Raw genomic sequence first — 16,441 nt, forward strand, 5'->3', positions numbered from 1 at the left:
AGCCCAAGATCAAAGTGCCATCATCTTTTAATGTAAACCTTTTGTTGCATCAACAGTCTTAAGAGGGATGAGAGACATCAAAATAAAAACTGAGACAAACTGGGGCTTTGTAGCTGTTTTTTGTTTTAGTCTCTTCTCTCAATTTGGGCCATGAAATAGGTCAGCTCCATTACTGATCAGCCTTCCCACAAATATTTAAAACAAATTGAATTGCACACCCAATACCCATCACAATTACGCCAGGCACAATAACTAAATTAGCAATTCAACAAAATAATTGGAAATGCGATTCTCTCCATTCCAGAGCCTCCCCCGGGGCTTTGGCCGATCTATGGGGGGAAAACTCTGCTTTACTAATTCTGCAGCTAATTAGAGACACACTTGTAAATGAAGTTGTTTGTCTGAAAGTTGAAATTCTTCGCTGTGGCGGGGTTGGGGGAGAGGATTAACACAACCCTCTGTCCCTCCCTCTGCACAGCCCAGTCCCCAAAACACCTCCGAGTGTTTTGCTAAGGTGTAATGCCCATTTGTGGAGGTACTAATTAGCAGCTGTATCATGAATTAATAAAGAATTAATATTCTGGTGGGGGGGGGGGTGGTGAAGGGAAGATCTCACTTGCTGTTAATTGGCAGCATTAGGAAAACTTGGTGGAAATCACCCTGGTTCTTTCTGTGTGCCCAGGAAGGCTCAGGGAGCTGTGCCGATGCCGGACACCATCACCTGGGGCAGCCTGGGGACACTGGGGAGGCACTGTCCCCTCTGCTCCTGCAGGGATGGGATGGCAGGGGCTGCTGGAACGCTGATAAGTGAATTCCAAAGTGCTGCTCAGGCTCTTATCTCCCCCAACAACAGCGAGAAGTTATCACATGGAAAGTGGTTTGTGTTACCCTTTAACATCCCAGCCAGAAAGGGAAGGGACAAACCTCCTTCAGGGAGGATTCTGGGGACAAACCTCCTTCAGGGAGGATTTTGGGGACAAACCTCCTTCAGGGAGGATTCTGGGGACAAACCAGAGGCTGGAGAGAGCTGGCTCTGCTCCTGGGCTGTCCTGGATGGCTCAGAGACCCTGGCACACAGCCCAAGACACCTGTGCCTTTGATTTGGACCCATGGAGCAAATCACCAGCTTTGTGTGAAGAATTACAAGTCAGGAGAGTTTAAGGAGAATAACAGTTGTCAAAGGGTGAAAAAGCAGAATTTTGGGGTTTTTAGAATGGGGGAATCTGGGCGTGTTTTGTCCTTTTTCCTTCTTCTTCCTAGCCTCCATCTCTGGGTGATGCTGGCACTTTTGGATTGGTTTAAGGTGGAACACTGTCTAACACAGGTGATAGGTACTGGAAAATTACTGTAAATAACGTACAGGTAGTTTTTAGTATAAAACACAACAGACTGTGTGCCTCTGTCTGACTGCTGGCCTGACCTCAGCAGGCCAGGGAAAGGATGTTATAGGTAACAGAGAAATAAACAACCCTGAAAACCAGAACAGAAGAATTCTGACTCCTTCCGCTGCCAGGCTGGGAAAAGAGACTTCCTAACACATCTCAGGGTCATTCTGAGCAGAGATTCTGAGGCTGGGCAGCCTGAGGAGCAGCTGAGGGCAGCAGCAGCAGCTGGAGAACACAGGAGCTCCATCCCAGCCCTAATTCTGCTCTGCTTCTTCTCCCTTTGTGACTTTTCCAAACAGTGACCGGTACAGCTCCGTCCTGGGGAAAAAAGGGAGAGGGAAAAGTCACTTGCCAAGGTCAAAATGGAAGCAAAAAGCTGCCACAAACCCTCCACTCCTTCAACAGCAAAGGCTTGGTGTAATTAAAAATGCATTTGAGAATCTTTATTAATAAATACAGGCAGAGGGGGGAACTGGTGTGAGCCCAGTCCCAGGCAGGGCAGAAATATGGAAATATTCCAGTGTGCCTGGATATTGGATCTCCAGAGAATGAGGGTTTCTATAAGTTTGCCCTTTACAGACAGGCTCTTCAAGTAAGAAAACAAGATTGAATATTTTAATAGGATGTTCAGGGCCGTGAGGAGGATTCAATCACACAGCCAACGTGGGGCTGTAATTTAGTTTTCATACATTTTCTTGGACAGTACTTGAAAAACAATGAAAATGACCCAGCAACAAGATTCCAATTAATATCCCATGTGCAGCAATCCTGATAACAGGAGCAAATTTCCCTTAAAAAAAAATTAAAAAAGAAAAGTGGGCTGGTGTTATTTATCTTTAATTTTCGAAGCAGAGAACGTGAGCTGGGAGAAAGGAGGGATTCTCATAAAGCAGGAATTTCTGGGCATGGAGGGAAGAGCTGGATTTTCTGTCTGCAGCTCCTAAAACCTCTTGGCTGCACACATGGAGTTGTGTTGGGTACACAATGGGATTTTCCCTTCCAAGCACAGCAATATTTGGGTTTGGGCTGGCTCTGCTTGCAGACACCTCCATGGGAGGTTCCCTGGCAGTTCCAAAGGAGGAATTCCATGTCCAGTGGGAATGGCAGAGAAACTTCCCCAGGAGGAAGTGCAGGAATGAAGTCTCAGGGCCAGCAGGGCAGGATGGACAGATAAAGTTTGGTCCTGCCCACAGGGAAAAGCCTCAAACCTTCCCCAAAACCACCCTGGGGAATCTGGGGAAATCCCTGTCCCCTCTCCAGCTCTCCAGGCCCTTCTCCCTTCCACATTTCCATCCCCAGCAATGTGAGGGAGCTCAAAACCAAGGTGCACATTTTGGGGAACCCCAGGGAATGACTCAAAGAGAGCAAAGCTGCTGTGTCTGCCTCATGAGCAGCTAAACCCCAGAAGTGCTGCTGTGCAGCCTTTTCCACTGGGGGAGAACCCAGCAGGAGAATTCCTGGGGTTTTTGTCCCCACTTTGTGGGTTTGATGCTCTCCTGTGGGTGCAGGAGGGATGCAGGAGTTCAGGGATGGAGGCAGGGTTTGCTCCAACCCCAGATTTTAAATCAACAGCCATTTCTCAAGCGAGCAGGGCCTGGGGAGAGCTCAAGGAGGAATTTGTCTCTGCTGGCAGAGCAGTGTTTGCTGTGCCATGGACACTGCGGGTTTTGGGGTCGGGGGGTTCCCTCAGCCTCCAGGAATGGCACTGGCACAAGGAATGGGATGGAGCAAAGCCCCAGTGGATCCTTCTGGATAATGACCCAGCAGGGACAGACAGACACCCTGGCACAGTGACAGGAGGAGGAGAGCAATCAGGTAACCCCAGCAGCCCCAAAAGAGGGCAAACATTTCCCCCTGAAAATAAAATATCAAATACCACAACCCTTTTTCCCCCTCTCTCCCCATCAGCCAGGCTCCCTTTCTTCTCCAGCCTCTCCCCTCAGCAGGATTTAACCATGCAGAGAGTAAAACTCATCAATCCTCCAGGTTTAACCTTGTCTGTGTTTCAATTCACCAGGGTAAGTGCAGATTTTAATACTTTCAGCCCCCTTAAGGCTATGCATAATGAACTTGGATTTTGGTTAAAAAAATATCAAATTTCTCTCCTCCACCCACAGATATGAAACACCAGAGCTGAGCCAGTGGCTTCAAACACCAGAGCTACCTGGGGCTGGGGAAAGGTGACCAGCACAGGAGAGGGGAGCAGCCTGTACTGAGGAATAACCTGGGCAGGAATTACCCCAGCTCCATCCAGGGGTCTCCCCTGAATTAAAATTCAACTTACCCTTTATTGCAACCCACAAAAGCAAGTAATGAGCACTAACATTTTTATTTCTTTTAAACTGTCATTTAGGCTGTAGAGGGGATAATTACCTATTTCCACTGTAGTAAGGTTTTATCACCCTTAGTGAGGCATTTTCTAATTTAATATTTTTACTGTATTATCATAAAACCTGTTTCTGGAAAAAATGATCAGGAACCACACAGCCATTTGCCATAAAACATGTGTGTGTAAGTACCTTGGCTTAATTATTTATGCATCTCTTGCAGAGGCAGGGATGGCCCCTCCCCACCTGGCCACTGCTGCTTCCAGGTCAGCAACAGCATTAAAGAAATTGAAATAAAAGCAGCTACAGCCAGTCCAGGTGCTGAGAGTGGTTCTCCCCCCTCCAAGCCCCAGGTGTAGCTACCACAGACATTTTACAGGCACAACAGGGAGAAAGCAGTGCCCTGGATGGATTTGAATAGCTGCAGCACATTTCAAAAATCTCCACGAAGCATCAAAATATAAACCAGAATAAAAAACTCTCAGCAGAGCCTCAGGAATCTCCTCTGCCTCCCTGCAGCAGCAGCAAACACTCCAAGGGGACACCAAACATGAGCTGCACACGGGAGGGGAGCAGCAGTGCTGGGCTGCTCTGGAATTGCAGTCATGTTACTGCCTTTTTAAAAAATAGAAATAGATTTATATTTCAAAATACAATATATTTATATGTCATAATTTTATATTTGATATCAATATATTTTATAAATATATCTTATAGAAAATATTTATATAAATATTTATATAATATGTATCTGATATTATATAAATATTGTATATTAAACTATATAAATATTTTATATAAATATATTTTATAAATATATTTATAGTTATTAAGATATAAATATATAGTTCTGTGAATCAGTAGAAGGACAATATTAAGGGGGAAAATTCTATTTCTAGGGGGTGTCTTTTTTATTAAAATAGCAATAGTGCTCGAGTCACTGCTGTGCTCTTCAGTAAAAACACCCTCCAACCAATTTCTCTGCCTTTTCCCAAGCACCTTTTACTTCTTCTCTTCTTCTACCCCAAAAAAAAAAAAAAAAAAAAGATAATTTAGAATATGCCACAAGCAGTACTGAAATGAGTATATCCCCCATTCCTACTGCCATCTTCCACTGGGAACTATGCATTTTTAATTCACAAAAACTGGAAAAGAAGATGGAACAGAAACACCTGTGGAAAACACAGCTCCTGATGGGAACTGAAGCTGGCTGGTGGTTTCCTTGGAAAACTCTCTGTCTGCAGCAGGCTGGCTCAGAGCAGGGGGCTGCCAGCACCAAACCTGGGCTCAATCCAGGGATCATTCCCTGAGGAACTGCACTTGGTGATCCAGGGGCTCCCTTCTGGGAAAGGTTCTGTCCAGTGCTGTGAAATTCAGATTAAAGTGCCCAGCAAGCAGAGCAGGTACCAGGAAGACAAAACAATTCTGAAGCCTTCAATGTCTCAATAAAAATGAGTATTTCTCTTACAAAAATGAAATGAGAGGAACAGGAATTCCAGGTGAGCCTGGTGTGCTCCGTGCCCAGTGGGTTTTTCCCCCCCCAATCCCAGGAATTGCTGCTCCCACTGAAGGCAGAGCAGGCTGAAGCCATTTATTGCCAGTTTGCTCAAAGGCTGAGCCAGCCCCAGCTCCCAGCCGAGCCCCAAAGCACAGAGGGCTCTGCTGGGCATTCCCACAGCTCCCAGCACACATCCCTGCTCCAGCAGTCCCTGTGGGAGCACTGGGATGGGCTCAGGGCTTTGTGGGGTGCTGCAGCCCCAGGGGGGACCCTGACCCTCTTCCCAAAATCCTGGCCATGAATCCTGGCCAGGCAGCCCCCCCTCCCTCCAGGCAGGGACTGGGCCCATTGTGCCCTGCCCTGCTCTTGGCCCCTTCGGTGACAGGAGGTGACAAGTGACCTCTGGCCTGTCCCCTGAGAGCAGCCCAGGCTCTGTAGATGTTTCAGAGCTGGTTCTGGCCCTAAGCAAAGGCACAGTGCACGTCTGGATGTGGGGATGGGCTGAGCAGAGCTGGAGCTCAGGGCACTGTCCCCAGCCCCGGCTCATCCCTGCTCTACCCGAATTCCAGCATCCCCTCCAGCAGCCCCCACTGACCTCCTGCCCAGCCCTGGGCTCAGGACACACTCATGGGGCACAGGGGGAGCCTCTCCCATCCTCATCTTGGTCCCAGTCCCACTTCCAGAGCAGCTTTTGCAGCACAAAGCACGGAAGGTGCAGAGAACCAGCAAACACAGGGACCTGCAGGCACCTCCAGCAGCTCCCATTTCCCCAGGAAATCCATCAAATGCTGCCTTGCCAGGCTGGCTGGGATGGCTGTTTGAGCAGGGCAGGCTCTGGGAAGTGCCCTGTGCAGAGGGAACCATTCTTTGTGCTCCTCATATTCCGAGGACGATTTCCCCCCTTCACAGCTTGCCTGGTTCATAACAGATTTGATGCAGGAGAAGACAAATTGGCTCACAAAGGAAAAACGACAAATCATCCCACAGCCCTTAACAGGTTATTTCTTTTTTCCCCCTTTAAGAGGGAAATTTCCATACCAGAGGCTCCTGTCTGTTTGCCAGGGATGTCAACCATCAGCTGTGGGGACACGAGGAGGGCAGCCCAGAGCCACCAGCAGGGTCACACTCAGCCTGGCAGCTGAGCAGCCCCTGAGCAGCCCCAGCCCTTCCAAAAGCCCTGGGGAGGGCCATGGGTGCCACACTGCACCCCAGGGCTCACCCAGCCACAGCCTGGGGGCAGTCTGAATAAAATCAGGCACAGAGAGGAGAAATGTCAAGGCCAGGTTGGGCCCTGGGGTTTGGGGCAGCCTGGGACAGTGGGAGGTGTCCCTGCCCCGGCAGGGTGGCTCTGGGTGGGCTGGAAGCTCCCTCCCAACCAAACCAGCCTGGGATTCTGGGGTTCTCTGACTGCAAAGCTGTGGTGCCCCAGGATCCACCCAAGCAGGACATGCTCTCTCCCAGGCTGTGCCTGAACAGACCTGGAGGCATTTCCTCACCCCAGCAGGGTCACTGGGGTCTGTGCCATGCAGCACCGAGCTGCTGGCTCAGTTCTCCCAGCAGGAAGGGCTTTGCTTCCTCCCAGCAATTCTGTGGTGCTGAGCACCCTGGATTGACAATCACAGAGCCCAAATTCCTCCATTAATCTGCTCTCATGGTGTTTTAATACCCCAAGTACAAAGTGAGCCAAGTTAAAGGCTGGTATCTTACCAACCTTTTTTTTTTAATTTTTTTTTTTATTAAACTCCAATGTCATATAAGTAAATTAATCTTTTAATACCAGGATTTCCTGCTACGTACCCCCCTCTGCTTGCAGCAAGGCTCTCTGTGACAAAGCAACTGCACTGAAGGGAGAATGCTGATTGGGAAAATGCACAAACTGCACAGGGCCTGCCTGCATCCAGGGAAAGGCTCTAATCCAAAGCTCCCTGGCAGCTGGATAATCTGGCTGTGAATTCAGGCTCCCTGCAGGAGCAGCCCTGCCTGGAGGCTCTGTGCCATGCAGCTCCTGGGGGTCATGGAGGGGGATTGAAGGAAGGGATGCCCACCTGACACTGTGGGACCCTGCCTGGTGTGACACAGCCCCAGCAGAGCCACCCTCCTCCCAGCTGGCTCACAAAGGATGCAGTTCCTCTCCCTAAGCAGATCCATCTGTGAGGCCCAGCCCAGGCTGTACCAAAGGGATCCATTCCCCAGCTCCCAGCCCCAGCAGGAAGTGCAGGGTGTCCCTGTGTCTGTCCTGCCCCTCCTGGGTAATGATGATGTATGGGTGCCCTCCCCCGGGGTGGGGAGGGGTCACACGTGTGACACTGCCAGCCTGGCTATCAACAGCAAATTACAAACCATGTCAATCCCAGCTAATGCAGAGCTGTAATCCTCTTTAACAGGAGATCAAATCAGTGCCATGAGTTATGTTCATTCTGTAATCTGATAAGAAATAGAGTGAGCCTCTAATAAAAGAGTAATGAGAGCCCTTAATGATGCTGTTAAAAGGTAGTGCCAGTTAAAATACTGCTGTTGTTCCAGCTGATTAGATCACTGTTGCATATTTGCAGAATCTTGTTTTACCTGTCAGAATACCCTGAGTTGTCTGGGGAGATAAAGGTGTTTGAACCAAACATCTGTGTCCTCAGAGGATGTCTCCTCCTGCAAGTGACTGTCCTCCAGAGGTGCAATAAGGATGTTCATCAGACTTTGCAGTCATCTGACACCAGCCCTTGCTTTAGAGTGTTCAGCCTCTGCTCCCCTTACAGGGACAGAGCTGAGGGTTTGTGTCTCACAGCTGACAGACAGACAGGATAAACCCCAAATGGACACACAGACCTCACCTGGGCTGGGGACTGGAGCCACCCCAGCCCTGGGAACACCTCAGGGCCCTCCTGAGCCTCAGCCTGCCCTAAATAAACCCATGGAGCTGGCACAGGAGCTCTGCACGTGCCCATGGCTGCCCTCCTAAAGAGGAGGCTGCACAGAAAGCCTGGGCTCAGCCTCAGCCCCAGGATGTGTGACATCTTCAGGGGTTCCCTGAGGCTCCTGCCCCAAGGATCTGTGACCCAGTGGGACAGGGGCTATCACCCCTCTGTGCCCCACTTCCCAAAGCCAGGCCTGCCCTGCTCCCAGCTCTGCTGCACAAGGTGCCACTGAAGGATGCCACGTCCTGATGATGGGAAATTCCTTCTTCAAGGGAAGTCCAAGAAGGGGGAAGCACATGAGGCCACCCTCAAACCCAGGAGAAACCACAGCAGCCTTGTCCAGCCCCACACAGCTCCTGTCTCCTCTGGACAAGCCCCAGATCCCTGCAGTACTTGGGATGTGTTCTGGGTATGGATGCAAACACAAATGGTGTAAACTGGGGGGGAAGAAAGGTAACACCCAGCTTTTCACAAGAATTCCCACTCAAATGTGCAAGGGCTGCTGCAAAGAGGAGGCAAGAATCTGTTCCCACCTGGAACACGACAAGAAATTATTGTTCTAAATCCCAGCAGAGGGAAATTCAAGCTAAACATCAGGACTGCATGGCTGGAGGAACAGCTTGGAGCCTACCACATTTCTTTTTGTGGTGAGAGGATCCAAACAATACTGAAAAATCAGAGCAGCTGAGCTTTGCTCTCACTTGAAAAGGAAAAAAAAAAAGGAGAGAAAAAAGCCCAGAGTAAAGCAACTCTGAGAGAGATGCAGTGATGAAACAGCCCAGGTGCTATGGACACAAAACTTTTCATCCATAAGTCCCTGCAATCCCCCAAAAGGCAGCAGGTATTTTGGTTTCCATTTCACAAACAGACAAATGACATCTCTCCCTCACAAAGCACAAACATGTTCCACAACCCAGGGGAAAGATGTTTCTCAAGCTTTCTCCATCCATTCACTGGAAAAATTATTCCACCTCCTTCCCACAAACAGCTCAGCTTTTGGAGATTTGGGTTTAAAGTGTATTGCTGGAGAAATATGGGTGGGTATGTGGGAGAGCTGCCTGGAAACTAGGCACAAAATTTCACTTTAGTGTTTTCTTTACTAATTACCACATTAAAACATTACAGTCTTCCAATAAAATTCTGTACTCTTTAAATAGAGATAAACACAAGCAACATAAAAGTCCTGAGTGAATCTTGAGAGAACTATTCCAGTTATTAACTGAGCTAAGAAAATGCACATTAACCAGAACATAGAAGTTGCCATTTCTGTTAGGAGAGAAGCTCTTTTTAGCTCTGATTCTACCTGAAGACACCAGGTGGCTTGCCTGTGTATTTCCAAACTAATTCCACAAAATAGGGAAATTTCAACATTCAGGACTTTTGAAATTAGAACTCCTAATTTGAAATTGGGAGCTCTCAAGCAGGAATCAAACCCTAGATGCTGAGATTTATGACAATTTCTGCTTTGGTACCACAGTAATTACAGAGTGAAAGCTCAGCCAGGCTGCCAGGACAGATGTGACCAAGACACCCAGGCTGTGATGCCAGTGACAAATGGGGAGCTGATAAGAAGGACTGGAGAGGGTGACAGGCTGAAGAACAGGTCAATACCACGCTGTCATGGAGCCATTTGAGAGCCATAATTAATCTCTTACTCACCTGGCATCATCATTCATTGTGCACAGGTCAATAGGTGCCATGAAGCTCACCAGCTTGCTGTGGACGTGGTACCTGGGGAGAGCAGCAGCACATCAGAACTGCTCAGGAGGAGGAGGTGCTCCCCAGAGCAAAGCAGGGCTCTCCTGGGGCTGATCCCTAAGGAACCTGGAGCTGGCAATTCCCCCTGCTCCCCTCTGGTGAGCACTGGACTGAGGGACAGCAAATCCTCTCTCATCCCAGCCAGGGACAGGACAGCAGCACCAGACAGACAACCCTGAGGGCTCAGACAGACAAACAGCCCCTCCTTGCCACTCCAGCATCCATCTGCTCCCCCTCCTGCCCTGCTCTGTGCTCTGCAGAGCCCTGAAGGACAGCAAAACCCACTCTGGAGCCATTTCCAGAGCTGGGAATTGCCACCCTGAGCAACCTGCACATGGAGCACGTAAAACCCAGGACAAGGCTGTGCAGAGATGGCAAGGGGCACATTCCCACCACCAAAACATTGCTGCAAGCTGTCCTGCACCTCCAGAGAGAATCCCCTTCCCAACTGCCACCTGGGCAGGAGCCTGCAGGGATTTCATGATGTATATTCAAGGACCTGACATCAAATTTATCAGGGTACTGAGAAGGTTTTAAACCCAGTGTCCAAGGGCAGGGGATTCCAAACCCAGGCATTTGTGTGCACTGCCTGAGGGTTTCATCCAGGCTGCTGCTATTTATAGAGCTTGACAAATAGCAGGCAGAAGGACTCACTAGCATTTGCCCAGGATCACCTTTCCACTCTGCCACCTCTGCACTCCTGTTTGCCAGTGCAGGAGCAGTGCCTGGGGGCTGCTGAGCTCACAGCCCAGCTCAGGGGCACACAGGGGCACCTGCAGCCTCTGTCCCTGCCCTGCTGGCTACCAGGGAGGGAGCCAGGAGCAGGCACAAGCTGCCAGCCTGGGCTCTGCAGAGCTCTGTGGGCACAGCCTGGCTCCTGGGCACTCAGCTCCAGCTGTTTGCCCACAGCTGGCTGCTTTTGGAAAACCCCAGCCCAATGGGAAATGTTTCACCCCAGCCCAGCTTGCAGCAGCACAGCCCAGCAAACACTGACAGGAGAAAGGTGTGCACACATCCCTCCTCCACAGCCACCTGCACCAGCTCTCTGAGGTTTGATTTTTGGATGAACCTATTTCCCCTCTGAATGCCCCAATTTCCCTCATGTCAAGGGGAAGACTGACTGCTTCTGGAAGCACCTGAAGATCCACAGCCCCTGCCATGAACCAGCACGTTGCACCCAAACAGGCTGAAATCTGAAGCTTTGCTAAAAAGGAAGAATTAAGGAGACAGATGAAATTTGGTATTAAATACTTGGCTCTCCAGGACCTCAAAGTCATGAAAGCAAATGTAAGCACTGCTGTCCCAATTTTAGAGAAGGAGAGAGAAGAACAGAGGGTCAGGGATCTGTCTGGGGTGACACCAAGTCTCTCAGTGGAAGCACCAACTATTTAAAAACCCATGTGGGCTCCACTGCCCTATTCTGAAAAATGCAGGAGCTCAGCTGCATCTCAATCCCAACCACAGACCGTGAGCCTTTCTTCCTTTTATTGTGATTTTCCCTGCAAGGTCAGCACAACTTTAGCTCAAAAGCAAAAAGAGGCACCTAAGATGTAAGAGGAGCAGGCTGGGGGCAGAGCTGCTCCCCCAGACTGCACACCAGGGGAGATTCCCCAGGACTCCTGCAGGTTGATGAGGCTGCCTCAGTTGTGTGATGTCGTCAGGAGTTTTGACTGAATCCTGAATATATCCAGTTATGTGTGATGCTGACAGAAAGGAATATTGATAGTCAATAATTATAGGCTTTTCAGGCCAACAAAGCAGCTCTTCCCTCTTTCAATAAATTATCTTATGACATCTATCTTAAAAATTGCTATGCCAGGCCAGACCCAGCCTGACTCCACTGACTTTCTATCAGATGCCATCTAAACTCAGGATTTATAGTTTACTCACAAAGGATGGTTAATGTGCTGGATTTTTCAGGAAGCAGAGCAGCTTTTCAGCCTCCTCCCTCCTCCACCACAAATCATGCTGATCTCAGGGAGGTTCAGAGAGGGGAAACACCTCCTGCTCTCCAGGCTGCCTCCCTCCCCACGTGGGAGATTCCAACACTGAGCTCAACCCAAATGAGTGATCCAGGAGGGAAATGATTCAGACATGAAGGAGCTGTGATGTGAGTTACAAGGAGAGATTTGACACCAAATTCCAGCTGGCACTCAGGGAGAAATAGAGATTTACCTGAGGTGTTTCTGCACATCTTCCCTTGGAGGTGCTGCCCATGTCTCAGTCAGGAAATACAAATTGCACAAGAGGGGTTTGTTGGCTCTCTCTGGAAATTCCAGCCCCAAAAGGCTCAGGGACATGTGAGCACCTTTCTCTGGTGTTTCCCCAGACCCTGAGTGAGGCAGTGCTCCCAGGCTGCATCCACCAAGCTCTTACTGCAGGCTCCAGGAACATCAGCATTCCCCACTGGCTGCCCTCAAAGTCACAAATCAGCCAAGACCCCCAGAGCCAACTGAGGTAAAACACACCCAGAGCTGTCAGATCCTTTTTGTTTTGCAAAATGAGGATTTGTGTGTGCTTGCAGAAGGTTGACTCACCGGATTCTCCTCCCTTTGCTGGCTTTCCTGTCCACTTTCTTCTTTATTTTGCTCCGTAACTTCTGGATGGCCAACCACTGCCTGGGGAGTGCAGAACAACAGGAGCACAGCTTCAGAGCCACTCAACACTCCCAGAAACACTCTCTGACCCCCAACTGCATTAAAAGCTCCACTTCTCAACCAGAACTTCCTCAAGTCAAAGCAGTTTCCAGCAGGGAGAAACTTCTCCTGGTTATAAATATTTTTTTAAACTGAAATGAGAGTCATCTCACCTGATTTATACAATAAAAACTCGACATCAGGGAAAAAATCTAACAAAATCCAATTACTGCAATCTTAATATAATCTTAATTACTGTAATCTATTTTATTGTAAAGTCAGATAAATGTACAATGCAATCACCACTTAAATGTAATTTTGTCTATATCGTGTTAAATCATAGTGAATAGCTTTCCATAATATTCCAGACATACACAAAATAAATCTGACATTGCACTAAAATCTGGCTGATATTTTACGAGGAGAAAAGTTGTTTCACCATCAGAACATTTCCTGATGCATTTTCTTACCCTCCTTATAGACAAACCCCCCAAAATTGTTTTAGGGAAGAGCCCAACTCCAGCTTTCCTTGGCTTTTACACTTTTCTGAATTGGAGCCCGTGGCTATTTCAATGTACACTGCTCATGAAGGGGCATTTGGAAGATTCTTTACTTTCTAACTCTTAAATGAAACAGAGAAATAAGAGCTTCCCTGCATGGAATTATATTTTACTTCTGCATGCAGGGAGCATTCATTGTACATTTTCACTGTACAGAATCCCTTCTTACAGGAGGGATACGCAGGAATTGCTTTGACTGATGTCAGAGGTTTATTCTTCTCAAACAACACCAATGCAGAGCTCAGAAAGAGCCAAAGCCAAATTTCAGCAGTGGGCAGGCAGTTTTTGTGCCACTGAGAGACAGAACCACCTGGACCAAACCTTCCCACTGGGGAAATACCCCAGAGCATCGCACACAAACAGCTCCAAGGCAGCCTGGGTGACCCACAGGAGTCTGCAGAGAGGATGATTCCCTGACTAATGCCACTGTGGCTTTTCCAGCTGATCTCAGCAGTTTGCCCTCTCAGTGAGCTGTGCTGAAGGGCACAGGGCTGTCCCAGCCCCCCACTCACCTGCCCATGGCCACCTGGTCGTTGGGGTCCAGGGCCGTGGTCTTGCGCTCGATCAGCTCTCGCAGGAGCTGCAGGAGAGACAAAAGCCCAGCTGAAACAAGCACAGTTGTGCAGCCACCTGCCCCCACTGGAGCCCCCCAGGAAAGCTCATCCCCCCAGGGCTGCCCCCCACGCTGGGGAAGGGCAGGGGAACTGAAACCATTCCCAACCAGAAGCGGGGCAGCGATGCTCGCTCGGAGAACAGCACGGCAAAATCCTTTCTGTAGCTACAGCAGGAATGCTCAGCAGCCTTTTCCATTCCCTTTCATGTCCTGAGGGCTGGGGTTTGTCCTCTTTGCTTCCTGCAGCCAGAGGATGCTGTGAACAGCCTTTTTGGATCCTTGACTGGGGCTGTGTGTTTATCACCACTCACTGCAAACCGTGCCTGCTGTGCCTTGGGTACTGGCCAAGGTATCAACACCAGGAACAGAAATAAACCCTCCAAAACTGAGGGGAACAAACTGCTTTATGGACACCTGCAATTCACCAGCCACTGCAGTTACAGCTCAGAAACACCTGAAACTGACCCACCTGGAATCCAGGCAATTCCAGGCAAGAAAGAATGCAGGATGCTTTTCCACCCTGTACCCTCCTCTCCTTCGAGGCACACACCACATTACCAGAAAAAAAAGAGGGATTCAAACATAATTAAAAACCTGCCACTACATTTCTTTTTCTACTTGATTATTTTTAGAGATTATTACCACAGTAATTATATTTAAAAATACCAGGAGCCAGGCCACTGGTTTATTATCACTAGAAAACAGCAAGCAACTTCTCTGCCCTGTTTATCTGATTGATTCCCAACATCTTTCTGGCACACAATCTATCAGTTTATCTCTGCCACTTCATCACAGTCACTTCTGGCAGCTAAATACAAGATCCAAATCCAGTGTTACACAGGCACACGACACAGTAAACCTGTGTAGCACTGCCACTCTGCAAACAGCTGCCCTTAAGGCTAAGCAGAAATGGGATCTTGCTTTCCAGTCAATATTCTGTCAAAAGCAAGGTGGGAGGGAGGCTTGGAGCAGCAGCCACAAGTGGTGCAGAGAGCTGAGAGTGGTCTCCTCCTGCTCCAGCAGGGAGGGTGTCTGCTGTCTCCTCTGATCTTGTCCCTGGCACAGAGCAGATGTCACCCACAGCCACCCTGTGCCCCTGGGGCACCAGCAGCAGGACATTTCCTGCAGGGCTGGGCTCCTCCTGAAATCCTGGAACACCAAGGAGCGCCCCAGCTGTGCCCACACTGGTGAGACAATGCCAGAGGGCAGGGCTGGATGGGATACTGGGAAGGAATTCCTGGCTGGGAGGGTGGGAAGGCCTTGGCACGGGGTGCCCAGAGCAGCTGGGGCTGCACCTGGATCCCTGGCAGTGCCCAAGGCCAGGCTGGACAGGGCTGGGAGCAGCCTGGGACAGGGGAAGGTGTCCCTGACTGTGATGGGGTGGAACAAGATGAGCTTTTAGGTTCCCTCCAACCCAAACCATTCCACAATTCCAAGACGCATTTTTGGGGCAGGTTCCTAACCCTGAACCAGTTCTGTGGACCTTGGGGCTGACAAGAGCTTGCAGTGCTCCAAGGGGGCACTGCCAGGGAGAGCAGAGCGAGGCAAAGATGAGGGAGAAGTAAAAAAAAAAAAAAAAAAAAAAGCAGGAGCAAGAGGGAAATTAGGAAATGGAAATAAAAGCTGTGAAGCATCTTGTTACATCTAAATAGCAAAAGTCTCCGAGCTGAGGTTATAAATCATGCTAACAATGGTTACTAAAATAAAAGTGGATGTAGCCAGAGGCTACCACTGAAAAAGTCAGCCCAGGCCTGCCTGGCTGCCTTTGGTCTTTAAGGATTTGATTAGTTTTCTGCTTTCTGGTTCAGAGTCCTGCATCCAGCTCGTGCTCCAGAGCTAGCCAGAGCATGGGATAGAGAGTGAATGATAAATTCATTTACTGAATAAAGCAACACTGTTTTCCCAGCACAAGACTTAAAGCACTTCCCAAATGGTAATATTTCATTAAGCCTGGCGATTCTGCTCAAAATTTATTAGTCAAAACAGAAAACTCTCATCAGAACCCATATATTCCATTAGGAGTGATATATGGTGTCTCCCAGTGTCTAATTATTAACTAGGAAGTGTGAGTAAATCACCATCAGCCTTAAGCCCTGATGTGTGAAGACAAGAGTTAGGCAATTCCAGCATCAAAAGGCTTTGATTTGAAAGAGATCCTGCTTTTCTTTCCCTCCTTCACCTCTGCCCTGACCTGACAGCTCAGCTCAGTGTCCCAGGGCAGACAGGGCAGCCCAGCCCCATGCCAAGCTCAGCTCCCAGTGCCAGCTGAGCTGCCCTTGGCAGGGAGTGCTGCTGTGTGCCAGGAGAGCTCCTGCTGCAGAACCCAAAGCTGTGCTGGCACCAGAGCCAAGATCCCTGCACCACGGAGGGGTTCCCTGCAGAATTGCCCTGAAGGAGCTCCCCTCAGTGCCAGGCAGAGATGCACACCAAGCACACTGGGCACCATCAGGGGGACTTGGAAATGCCATTAGGGTGTTGTTCCAGGGCTCATTTCTCATTTTAGAGGTCAATTTTCATTTTAGAGGTTAGCTCTCATTTTCATGCACTATCTATCAGTGGTTCTAATCCTACACTCAGTGACCTTTCTGATTTGCAGACCCCTAAGAATTGCCAGTTGAGACAAAGAGCTAAGGAGAGCTGAAATCAGCCTTGTGACAAAAGGCTCACTTGTCTTACACCTTACAGAGCAAATCAAATTTAAAAAGAAGTCCATCTACAGATCCCCTGTCAAGCTCCCACTCAGTAGCCCTGTAAC

General features: G+C 49.1%; 1 protein-coding gene across 2 annotated transcripts in view; it reads right to left on the bottom strand.

The window, feature by feature from the left end:
- Window positions 1-9: 9 nt before the first annotated feature.
- AATF (apoptosis antagonizing transcription factor) overlaps window positions 10-16,441 on the bottom strand; it is a 37,250-nt gene continuing 20,818 nt past the window's right edge. Inside the window, exons 9-12 of one of the 2 annotated variants that reach the window (XM_084218905.1) lie at window positions 13,586-13,653; window positions 12,415-12,495; window positions 9,779-9,850; window positions 10-1,703 (exon numbers count right to left, since the gene is read on the bottom strand). In XM_084218905.1, coding sequence (XP_084075031.1) covers window positions 1,640-1,703; window positions 9,779-9,850; window positions 12,415-12,495; window positions 13,586-13,653 — 285 coding nt within the window. In that variant the 3' untranslated portion in view covers window positions 10-1,639. The remainder of the gene's footprint in view (window positions 1,704-9,778; window positions 9,851-12,414; window positions 12,496-13,585; window positions 13,654-16,441) is intronic. The other variant, XR_014616644.1, reaches the window with a different exon arrangement.

This window comes from Fringilla coelebs, assembly GCF_963513975.1.
Source record: "Fringilla coelebs genome assembly, chromosome: 20".
In the NCBI taxonomy this organism is placed as follows: Eukaryota; Metazoa; Chordata; class Aves; order Passeriformes; family Fringillidae; genus Fringilla; species Fringilla coelebs.